Source organism: Dermochelys coriacea, chromosome 25 (assembly GCF_009764565.3).
Source record: "Dermochelys coriacea isolate rDerCor1 chromosome 25, rDerCor1.pri.v4, whole genome shotgun sequence".
Taxonomy (NCBI): domain Eukaryota; kingdom Metazoa; phylum Chordata; order Testudines; family Dermochelyidae; genus Dermochelys; species Dermochelys coriacea.
The window spans coordinates 9932796-9944972 of NC_050092.1; the positions used below are offsets into that span (position 1 = coordinate 9932796).

The window sequence follows — 12177 nt, forward strand, 5'->3', positions numbered from 1 at the left end:
TTCTCTTCCTCCATGTCCCACTGACACCATCAACCTCAGGACATTAAGGCCAAGATTTCCAAGGAAGATTAATGACTTTGGGAGCCCAGTTGGAAGGGCCTGACTTTCACAGACTGCCGAGCAGTCACCTGCTGAAAATCAGGCCCCGTCACGGCGTCTCCACTGAAACTCTCGGCCTAAGTGAGGCCTTAAGTCTCTTCTCTTCCAATACTGCACTTGTGACGATAGCATCCGAGCCAAGTGATGCACAGGCTTTACATGGGCTCTCCACAGAGAGATAAGTATCCCCCCCGACGAAATGGCAAAGGCCTGTGCGGTTTTCGGTTACCAACTGGGCAGCCGTTACCACCTTCTGCCCAATGGAAAAATGAATGATGGCAGAAAGGACACTATCAGGTGGCTGGTGTTCTTGACTGTTATCTCCAGGGAGGCACAGAACCCGTCATGATTGAAAGGAGATACAGATCCTCTCCCACACCACCCGCTGCCTTCTCATGCTCTTCACATGAATGGTTATGGCTATTGCTAGCTCCAGCCATCACACGAGGTCCGTGACACGAACAGATGGCTCTCAGAGGGAGAGGAGGGGAGCGGGGTTTCCCACAACGCAGGACTTTGCAGTGGTGCAGGTCACATCGTTTATTAACAGCTTGCATCAGAGGGTTAATAATGAGATGGCCACACCGGGTGTTGCCACAGAATGAGTGAGATTAACCCAGAGTAAGGGGGAGCATGAGGAATTCCTTCAAGACTTGGCTACCTGACAGGAGATGAAACTCAACCTAGACACATGCAAGGGAACAATTTAAACTACTCAGTCACAGGGCTTAATAATAATAATTATGCCACCTCCTAGCTCTTGTCTAGCACATCCCAGCCATAAATCTCCACGTGCTTTACAAAGGAGGTGAATATTATCCCTATTGTACAGATGGGGAAACTGAGGCACAGAGCAGGGCTGTGACTTGCCCAAAGTCACCCAGCCAGGTCAGTGGCAGAGCCACAAACAGAACCAGGGTCTCCTGGATCCAGACCAGTGCTACACCCACTACAAGTTCCAAATGGGTTACAACAGTGACAACCACCCTCTTGGTCAACACATTAGGTTTGAACTCGGCCCCTACAGTGCTAAACACACAAGCTGCTACAGCGTGAGCTGAAGACCCCACATGCAGCAAATGGGGGCTGACAGGGCATGAGACTCACACTTAACCCTACGTCTCTGCCCATATCCAGCCCATTTTTAATCCCCTGTTCCTGGGAATAGAGGACACGGCCGGCCCAGCACTTGGGAACGACTCCTGCTCACTGCAGAGGGCTGGTCCCAGTGCGTAGCCTTTACTTGCTCCCACATGTAATCTCTGCTGACACCAGCACTGCATCATCCCAGGGCGACCTTGGGGAAGTAATGTCCACTTCCCGGGCCTCAGTTTCTCCATCTGTAAGATGGGGATAACGATACTGGCCTGCCTTTTTAAGTGCCTTGATCTTGCATGTGAGACATGCTATAGACATAGGATAGGAATGGTACAGAAGGACTGAGGCCTCTCCACTCCAATCTATCCAGCCTACTGGAGCCTGTTCTACAGAGCACATTTCCATCTGTCCATTGCTAACCCCGGAAGATCCCCTGCTGACTGGGTGACCGCCACCCTCTTCGCTAGCACACCACAGACCTCTGGAGCTAAAAGCACCAGCTGCTGTAGCTTGAGCTAGAAAGCCACGGCACCACGACACCTATAACACACTCACCGGGGAGGTTACACCTGCACCCAATCACTGGGCAGTTTGCAAACGTTGTCTTCCTTGTCTCACACTGTGTAGGCCCCATGCTTTCCATGCCCCACAGGAAAACCCCATGCCCAGTGTTGATCTATGGGGGGGCATTTATCATGAGCACAGTGCATGCTGGGGCATCAGCTCTGAGATCCTGGGGAAGGTGCTTTAAGGAGCCAGGTTTGTGTTTGTTTTAAGCAGGGCCCGTTAACACAGCGACTGCTCTCTCCTGACTGGACTGCCCCACTGGGAACAGGAGATGCATTGTCCTGCACCCCCCCAGAAGCTGTCAACCTGGTGATCGGGCCAGCTTCCAAGCATCTGAAGCAAGTGACCAGAGGCAAGTGGAGAGGAGATCGCAGATAGAGGCACAAGGATCTGATTGTGCCCTGATCATTTAGATCAGTCCAGCACATGCGGTTTCCTGGTTTCCGAGTTTCATTGGTTTGAGGCTATAAAATCAGCCATGGGGCAGCAGGAGGCTTAGATTGGCACCCAGCCTGGAAGAGGACCCGAGGAGCTGTGAACTCAGAGATGGAGCGGCCCCAATGTCTCCAGCTCCTGCTCTCCCTGTCCTACCCCTTGGCCCACGCTGGTGAGTAGAGGAAGCCATGGGCTAGGGTGACCATCCAGGGTCTATGCACAAGGTGAGGAAGGAGCCAGCCCCTCGCCTCCTGATCAAGAGTCTGTGTGTCTTTCAGGTGCTTCGCGAGTCAGATTGTTGGGGAGCATGAAGCCAAGCCCCACTCCAGACCCTACATGGCAGCCCTGACGGTTTCGGGTGATTTCGGCTGCAGGGGGTTTCTGGTGGCCCCGGACTGGGTGATGACCGCCACTCACTGCGTGGGGTAGGTACCTTCGCCGGGTTTGTCCTTCTCATGCTGGTTGACAGAATACATTTTAAAGCAGGATTCATCTGAAGTCTGTGTGAAGCCAGATGTCTCTGCATCCTTGCCCCCATTGCTTGGGGAGGGGAGAGGGGCTGTGCCAGGGATATCACAGTGATCCTGGGAGCTCAAGATATCCATGAGCCAGAGGAGTCTCAGCAGGTGCTGGGGGTTGAGACTTACTACAACCACCCTGAATACAACAACATCTTGATAGCTAATGACATCCTGCTGCAAAAGGTGAGTGACTTGTCTGCATCGGGGGGAGGTCCCCCTGACAGCTGCTTCGGGGGGGGGGGGGGGCTGAGGGGCTAAGTGCGGATGGCTGAGAACAAAGAGAGAATTTTATGTCTTGTGTTGTGGGGAGAAGTCAAAGCTCACTTTGCAAACTGGGCTTTATTATTTTGAGATGGTCCAGCCAGAGAAAGGAAACCGTGGGCAGATCCTGCAATCTCAACTCCTGGAGTTCTCTGGGGGTCAGGAGCACTCAGCCCCGCTCAGAATAGATCACCCAGCGTCAGCCTCACTGTCCCACATCCCCTGCATGTTCTCCAGTATTGCCTCCCTCCTGTCCCCTAGGCTGCTTAGTGTAAGTGCTCAGGGCCTGATGAGCCCTGGCTCTGAGGATGCTCAGTTTCTCCCATCACCTGGCCAGGTGAGACCATTGGATATCTTCTCCCTGAGCCATTCTCACCCCTGCCTCCAGATTCCATTGACTACTGCTTGGGGCTTAATACTTCTCCTCTTCCTCCCAACCAGCTCACAGCGAAGGCCAAGCTGAATAAATACGTCTAGGTCATCCCTCTGCCCAAGACCAGCAGCGACGTCCCCATCTACACCAAGTGCAGCATGGCGGGATGGGGCTACATTGACAAAGAGAGGGTCACCAACAGGCTCTTTGAGACCAACGTTACCATCTACAGCCGCAGGAAATGCCTTAACATCTACCCCAACCTCAGTGATGCATGCTATGTGCCAGCAGCTTCCACCACCTCAAGGACTCCAGCCAGGTCAGTACTGGAAACACCAGCAAACGGATGGAGTGGGGAAGTGTAGGCACCAGGACCTTGGCTCCTGGGCTGGGACTGCCAGGCAAGCTACTTAGGTTCCACTCTAACAGAAGGGACTTTCGTGGATGCAAATCTCATGCCTGCTCATGTGTCTCTCGTAAGGGTTTCCCCCGTGTGGTTTCTTGCTAGGGTGATCAGCTGTCCTGATTTTATAAGGACAGTCCCAATTTTTGGGTCTCTCTCTTCTATAGGTTCCTATTACTCCCCACCCCCGTCCCGATTTTTCACTTTTGCTGTCTGGTCACCCTATTTCTTGCTACCCAGGCTGACACAAGCCCTGCATTCAGCTCCTGGAGGAGGGTTTGCTGCTGAGCCCGGAGATCTGTGGAAGCACATGTCCCGGCACCGATGGGTTCCTTAGTGAGTCCCATCTACACGAAAGCTGGGCAAAATTTTTCAACCCCCATTTTTATTTATTTATTTTGGCAAAAACATGCAGATTTAGATCAACCAAAGCATTGCACAAAGTTATGTTAAATTCATGCAATGGTTTCGGTGAAAAAAACAACTCCCTCCCTTCCCCCTCAAATTTCTGAACAAAATCAAAACACCTTTTCAAAACAGAACATTTTTCGATTCGAAACGCCTCTCCCTTTGGAAATTTCTCTCTGTTTTCCTTGAAAAAGCTTGACACCCCAAGGAAATGGTTCATTTCGCCAAGACCCTTTTCCCCCTTGCTGCTGTTTGGAACTGGCGCGAGCTGAAAACACCATCATTAGCCCAGACCTCTTTGGGCAGTGCTGGCAGGTACGTCACTGCCACTGTCACAGGGGACGATCACTGCCAGGTATACATGTAGCCGAGCTGGCTTTAAATTTAGCTGACTTGGGTACCACAGCTGTGAAGCCGCGGCAAGACGGACTAGCCCTGGGAGTGCTGACCCAGGGTTCTGGATGGGTTTGGACAGCCTACACTGTTGCAGCTTCAATGCTCCAGTAATGCTTACTTGGGAACATCAGTCATGAGCCACAGTCATACCCAGTGATTGCAGTATCTGTGACATGGGGCTACCACATTGCGTTTGTGCAGAACAGCCAACGCAACGGGTTGACCCCTGCGGTAAGTGCATAGAAGTCACTCAAGTTACACTAGGGATTAAGTTGGCCCTGTGTCTGGAGGGCCTCTGAAGTCTCTCCTCTTCTCTGTTTGGCAGGGAGATTCCGGGGGGCCTCTGATCTGCAAGGGGGTGGCGCAGGGAATTGTTTCCTTTGGCTACAGCTTCCCTCCTGCCATCTATACCCGCATTGCCAACTACCTTACATGGATCAGATAGATCATGGGCTAGAGGACTGGAGAGGGAGATGCTCCAGCTTCTCCTCCAGCATCTTCTGCCTTGGAGACCCATGATGCTTTCCCTTGTACTGCATCCACCGGCTTTTTCTCCCTTCCTGGTGTTATATGAAACCATAGGGGACAAGACTCTCTCTAGGTGCCTCTATGGCCTTGTTACTGTAGATCTGAAGGCTTGCAGGCCCAGCAGGTCCCTTGGCACCTGGGTTCTGTTGGCTCAGGAGAGGAATGTCAAGTTTTCAGCCCCGAGTGAATATTCTCTTGACTGGTCCCCTGAAGAAGCAGAGGCTCAATACAAGCCAGGGGCTTTGCTGTTCTGAGGGTCTTCAGGATTCCTTCTGTCCCAGCTGACTTAAATAGGGCACAGCTGCCCGTCTCCGGGATGTGCCTAGACCATCAGAGCAGAGCCAGGGATAATTCTAGAGCAGGGGGCACTGAAGTGGGTTGAAATTGGCCCAAGGAGGTGGTTTTGGACAACCTGGAGGGGAAGGCTCTGACCTGTGCTCGCTCCGTCCTGGGCATTCCCTGGTTTGTTTCCCTGGTTCAGTCCCAGGATGAGGTTGGGCTTCGCTTGGGTTTACAAAGGAGTTTCTCTCCCTGGCAATTTCAGCTGGTGCCACATTGTCAGAGCCGAAGCAGAGAGAAATCCGGAGGCTGGAAAGGGTCCAGCAAAAGCATGCAGCAGCAGGAGTCTGAATCCTTGCCAGTCCCCAACTCCCCAATGCTATGTTCTCACACCCCCTTCACCCCAGTCACTGCTCCAGTCCTCCTCTGTCACTCGCTGCAATGCTGGGCATGTAACAAGCCTGAAAAATAAACGCCAATCTGCATTTCACAGTGTCTCATTCTCCTACTTCACAACGTCCCGTTTCAGTGGGTTTCTGATCATTCTCCAGATAAACACAAAGGGTCAAATTCTGCTCCCAGTTGCAATGGGGCAGGCCCTTTGATTTCAGTGGGTTGCATGGGTGTAAATGAGCACCTCAGCCCAGAGGAGAAGAGCCCTCTTTCCACTTCCCAGGCCACAGGGGGAAGTGGCCCAGGAGAACTGAAAAAGACCCATGTGGTTTTCTGGTTCCGGACTATGCAGCCTTTAATATCTCCTGTCTAGAGGGAACTCTGCAAGTGGGAAGGGCACTGATTATGTGATATACACCATCATGTGCCAGCAATGTTCCTCTGCCATGTACATTGGCCAGACTGGACAGTCTCTATGCAAAAGAATAAATGGACACAAATCTGACATCAGGAATTATAACATTCAAAAACCAGTCGGAGAACACTTAATCTCCCTGGTCACTCAATAACAGACCTAAAAGTGGCAATTTTTCAACAAAAAAACCTTCAAAAACAAACTCCAACATGAAAAGGAGTACTTGTGGCACCTTAGAGACTAACAAATTTATTAGAGCATAAGCTTTCGTGAGCTACAGCTCACTTCATCGGATGCATTCCGATGAAGTGAGCTGTAGCTCACGAAAGCTTATGCTCTAATAAATTTGTTAGTCTCTAAGGTGCCACAAGTACTCCTTTTCTTTTTGCGAATACAGACTAACACGGCTGCTACTCTGAAACTCCAACATGAAACTGAAGAACTGGAATTAATTTGCAAACTGGACACCATCAAATTAGGCCTGAATAAAAACTGGGAGTGGTTGGGTCATTACAAAACCTAATTTTGCCCATACTAATTTCCCCCTACTGTTACTCACACCTTCTTGTCAACTGTTTGAAATGGGCCACTCTCATTATCACTACAAAAGTGATTTTTCCTCCCTTGGTATCCTACTGTTAATTGAATTGTCTCGTTAGACTGACTTTCCACTTGGTAAGGCAACTCCTATCTTTTCATGTGCTCTGATTTATACCTGCTACTGTATTTTCCACTCCATGCATCTGATGAAGTGGGTTCTAGCCCACAAAAGCTTATGCCCAAATAAATTTGTTAGTCTCCAAGATGCCACAAGGACTCCACATTGTTTTTGCTGATACAGACTAACACGGCTACCACTCTGAAACCTGCCGCCTGATTAGCTTTGCCATTCAGTTTAGATACAGACCCTCTCACATACTGCCCGCTGCCTCCTTGTGCTTTTCTTGTGGCCCTGGGTTTGTCACTGATTGCTGTTAGAAAAAGTTCAAGAGGAGGAAAACTCCCACTGCCGGAGCAGAATTAGGCCAGCGCTGAGCAGGTCCAGCGTTACCAACTCGCATGATTTCATTGTATATCATGACGTCTTGGTGTTTTCCTTTCTTAGCTTCCATTTCATACAAAAGTTTCTAGCCCAGCGCTAACCATGGGGGATAGGAAGAAGCTTCCCTGGGGTAATTTATCTAATAACTGGGTTTCTTATGCTTTATTCTGAAGCGGCTGGTTCTAGCCACAGTTAGAGACAAAAAGAAAAGGAGTACTTGTGGCACCTTAGAGACTAACAAATTTATTAGCCACAAGTACTCCTTTTCTTTTTGCGAATACAGACTAACACGGCTGCTACTCTGAAACAGTTAGAGACAAGACAGTGGACTAGGAACTTGGGGTATGATCTGGACCCCGTTATCCACCCACCCCCATCTAAGCACCTCACTATCTACCACATGGTCAGATAGAGGCACTCGTGCCACAGAGCGAAATTCATCCGTTTCTAACTGGGTTTAAAGCTGTCAGTCAAATATAGGAGTGGCGAGAAGGCACATGGCTTCTGATAACAGTCTAAATGGCAGATTTCAGAGGGGTAGCTGTGTTAGTCTGTATCACAAAAACAAGGAGACACCATGGAAAAATCAACATGTAGATGTGACAATTTTATCACAACCATCGCTGATAACTTTATCTCCAGACGTTTAAGAATCTCAGGCTCCACCCAGGTCGACCATCCTCCATCACAATCATCAGCAAAATCCACAGCTGGTGTAGATCAGCCTAGGTCCCTTGGCTTCAGTAAAGCTAAGCAGACTTATACCAGATGGGGAACTATCTCCCTCTGTCTCCAGATCCCCAATGGAAGTAGGTTGATAAAGGAGGGAGGTTTGGTAAAGAAAGCTTTGAAGGGGAGCAGGGAAAGTTGCTTTTAAGATTTTAAACCCCCTTCCCCCCGCACAGATGCCACGTGTATGGTTTGAGATACTATAAAAATTTAGTGGGGAACAATGCTTAAGGCTTGTCTTTCTGGGGTTTTTTTTTGTGTAAGACAAACAAGTTACACTGACAAACAACAGCCAAACATTCAGAAACGATGAGCCAGGCTACAAAAAATATTCACAAGATTGAATTAAAAATCCACGTGTTTGCATTTGCTGGATCAGGGAGGAGTCATTTCGGGTCAACCTGAATGATTTTTTAAGAATTTTTCTCAAAAAAAAATTGGGTCAAACAAAACGTTTTGATGTTGAGAGGTATTTTTAGGTGTTTGCATTTTGTGATAAAATTGAAATAAAGCTCTAAAAGTCATTTTGACCTCCCTCAAATCAAAAAAATGTGTTTTGACATTTTCGAACTGAAGAACACTTTGACTTTTTTGGGCTTCTGTTGAACAAAGCAATTCACTGAAATGGGCACACATTCGCAAAAATCTTTCAGTGTCACCAAATCAACCTTGTTTGGGGGAAAAAGAGAACACAAAACCAAACCAATCTGAAACCTTCCGTCTGAAACATTCTACTGTAGAGCATCATCCTTCAAAGGCTTGTAACTCATCTTTGCCCTCCCTTACTTCCTTCACATTAGGAGCACAGTGCACCCACAAAGTGGTCCCACTTTGACTTAAAGAGCTGGGAGTGGCAGGGAGATTCTCTCCGGTGGGAGATCACCAGGCCAAGGCCAGGTGTTGGAGGAAGGATTTGCCTTTTCATCTGGTTTTATCCGAAAACGCTTATAATGCTTAACTCCAGAATTATTAAAGTATTTATAACTATTGATTCATAGTTCCTAAGGCCAGAAGGGACCACTGTGATCATCTAGTCTGACCTCCTGTATGGCACAGACCCAAGAACTGCCCCAAAATAATCCCTAGAGCAGATCCGTTTGAAGCAGATTTAAAAGTTGTCTGTGAAGGAGAATCCATTCCCACCCACACACTAGGTAAATTGTTCCAGTGGCTAATTGCTCTCACTGTGAAAAAATTATTCCTTATTTCCAGTCTGAATGTGTCTAGCTTCACCTTCCTGCCACTGGATTGTGTTGGACCTCTCCCTGCTAGACTGAAGAGCCCATGATTAAATATTTGTTCCCTGTGTAGGCACTGATAAACTTTGATCCAGTCACCCCTTACCCTTCCCTTGGTTGAGCTAAATAGATGGAGCTCCTTGAGCCTATCACTATCAGGCATGTTTTCCAATCCTTTAATCATTCTTGTGGCTCTTCTCTGAACCGTCTCCAATGTATCAACACCCTTCTTCAATTATGGGCACAAGAACTGAATACAAGATTCCAGCAGCGCTTGCACCAGTGCCAAATTCAGAGGTAAAATAACCCCTGTACTCCTACTCGAGAATCCCCTGTCTATGCATCCTGCGGTTGCATTAGCCCTTCTGGACACAGACTGACTGGGAGCTCATGTTCAGCGGATTATCCGCACTCCCCAACGTAATCTTTTGCAGAGTTACTGCTTTCCAGGCTAGAGCTCCCCCCTCCTGTAAGTATGGCCGACAGTCTTTGCTCCCAGATGAACACATTTAGCCATATTAAAAACCACATTGGTTGCTTGCACCCAGTTTACCAGCCAACCTAGATCACTCTGAATCAGCCACCTGTCCCTCCCGGTCCTTTACAACTCCCCCAGTTTTTGTGCCATCTGCAAACTTTATCAGTGATCGTTTTATGCTGGCTTCCAGGTCATTGATGTTAAATAGCGCAGGGCCAAGAACCAATCCCTGCGGGACTCCAGTGGAAACACACCCCGCTCGATGACCCACCTCTATTGCTGCTGACACACCCAGCACAGGTTAATTACAGCAGCATAGCACTTTGTCTGTTGTAGCATGCAAGGGTTTTACAAATGCTAATTAACCATCAGATGAATACCCTTAACTCTCATTTTGCAGCCAGGGAAACTAAGGCACAGAGGGGCTGTGATGTGTCCAAAGCCACACAGTTTGTCAGCAGCAGAGTCAGGAATAAAACCCAGGAGTCCTGATGCCCAAACTCCCGGACATAGGCCTGATTCTCAAGTGTTTTAAGGACCTGTTAGTTACTCTGGCAGTGTAAGGGGAACATGTGCTCACTTTAAGGCCCTTTGCAATCAGCTCACAGATGTTCATTATCTATAAATCCCTAGGCTGGTTAATAGGTTTCCTTTGGTTTATGGCTGCAGCAGTTTTTCTAGGCAGCTAGCGGGTGGGTGTCAGGACCAGCTAACACACGGTTACAGAGCAGGCCAGAAAAGGAAAAGCAATTGCGGATTGATTTGCTTTTGCCAATTTCAGGAACCTGACAGTCACCTTAGGAGCTCACAATATTCACAAGCAAGAGGACTGCCAGCAAACGATTGTGGTTCAAAGCTATCACCCGCACCGCAACTACAAAGAATGTCCTCGAGCCAATGACATCCTTTTGCTGAAGGTAACAGAATTATTGTGCTAATATTCACTTCCAGGTTCATACCTCTGGGCACCATGTGAGGATTGGCGCTTGGCCATGGTCAGGAGTAATTTATGCCAGAAGGGAGCTGAAGATACAACATGCAGAGCTGGCTCTGCCCTTTCCCCAAAGTTTGGATCAGGGGTGCCAGTTTAGGTCCATCATCTGGGCTCTGCTGTTGGGATGGAGGGCACAGAGCCTGACCCTGTAGAGCATGACTTGGATGAAGATTTGTATTGTGGTGGTACCTAGCGGCCCAAGACACAGACCCCGACCCAGTTGCACTAGGCCCTGTACAATAACAGAACGAAAAGATGGGCCCTGGCCCAAAGAGCTTAGTCCAAGACAAGAGACAGATGAACAGGGGAGTACAAGAAAACAAAAAGAAAAGGAGTACTTGTGGCACCTTAGAGACTAACAAATTTATTAGAGCATAAGCTGTAGCTCACGAAAGCTTATGCTCTAATAAATTTGTTAGTCTCTAAGGTGCCACAAGTACTCCTTTTCTTTTTGCGAATACAGACTAACACGGCTGCTACTCTGAAACAAGAAAACAAAGGAGACAGTATTTAATCGGTCAGCATGCTGGGCAGCCGTCACAGCAGCTGCCTCCTGATTGTCAAGGTTTGTGTAAGTATCATGCCAAAGGTGAGTTTGAGGAGTTGTTGGAAGGGGAGCGATGAGGTGGCTTTGGGGAGGCTTATGGGGAGCTCCTGGCATGCGAGATGGGCAGCAGGCGAGAAAGCACAAAGGGGCTTATCTGAGAGCATAACAAATAGGCAATGGAGGCTGGTCTCATGGGAGGCAGGAGTCAAGCTCTTGATTGCACGAGAGAGGATAGGGCGCCGGGTAGGAACAGGCCAGAAGGGGCCTGGAAAGTAGTTTGGTTTGATGCAATGGAGAAGGAAGAAGCAGGAGAGCAGTCTGGCCTTCGGCTCTTTTAGAAACATGCAATGACAGAGCCTTTGGTGGGCGATATTTAAAACCATTAACACATTTCTGGATCTCCCCCACCTCCACCACCACAGCTGAAGGGGAAAGCCAGACTAAACAAATAGTCAATGTCATTCGCCTGCCCAAGGCCAACAGAGATGTCGCTCCACGGAGCCAGTGCAGCATAGCTGGATGGAGCCATATTGACCATGGAAAAACAACCGACAAGCTCTTTAAGACCGAAGTCTCCATCCGACCAGCAAAGCAATGCCGCTCTTTGAACCCTGGGAAAACTAATCGTATAATCTGCACAGGGAGCAAACACTGGGTCAAGGACTGCAGCCAGGTCAGTAGCAACCACGTCTAGGGGAGGATGGCATGGGAGGCAGGCCAGAGGGCTACAAAGGGGTACATGGTGGCAGCCTAACCTTGGAAGATCTTGATCTGTAAATTATCTGGGTTACTATTGCTAGTTTAAAACAACATTCTGGCCAGGACAGGTGCCTGTCCATTTGTCTTGGTTATTTTGTCTCTCCTACCAACTTCTGTTCTCCTCCTTTGTCTCTCTGTAACCTCTTCTTCTGTAGGTCCCTCTCCATTTCTTCCTGGCCCTACCTAGCCCATTATTCCCCATTTTTCAGTTAAT

General features: G+C 48.7%; 1 protein-coding gene and 1 pseudogene across 1 annotated transcript; both read left to right on the forward strand.

Moving 5' to 3' along the window:
- Window positions 1-2277: 2277 nt before the first annotated feature.
- LOC119848408 lies at window positions 2278-6155 on the forward strand (annotated as a pseudogene).
- A 3999-nt stretch (window positions 6156-10154) lies between these two features.
- LOC119848523 (mast cell protease 8-like) lies at window positions 10155-11898 on the forward strand. Its single transcript, XM_038384485.1, is given in 4 exon segments — window positions 10155-10222; window positions 10445-10580; window positions 11627-11651; window positions 11654-11898. Coding segments are annotated over 4 exon segments (474 nt in total).
- The last annotated feature ends 279 nt before the right edge of the window (window positions 11899-12177 follow it).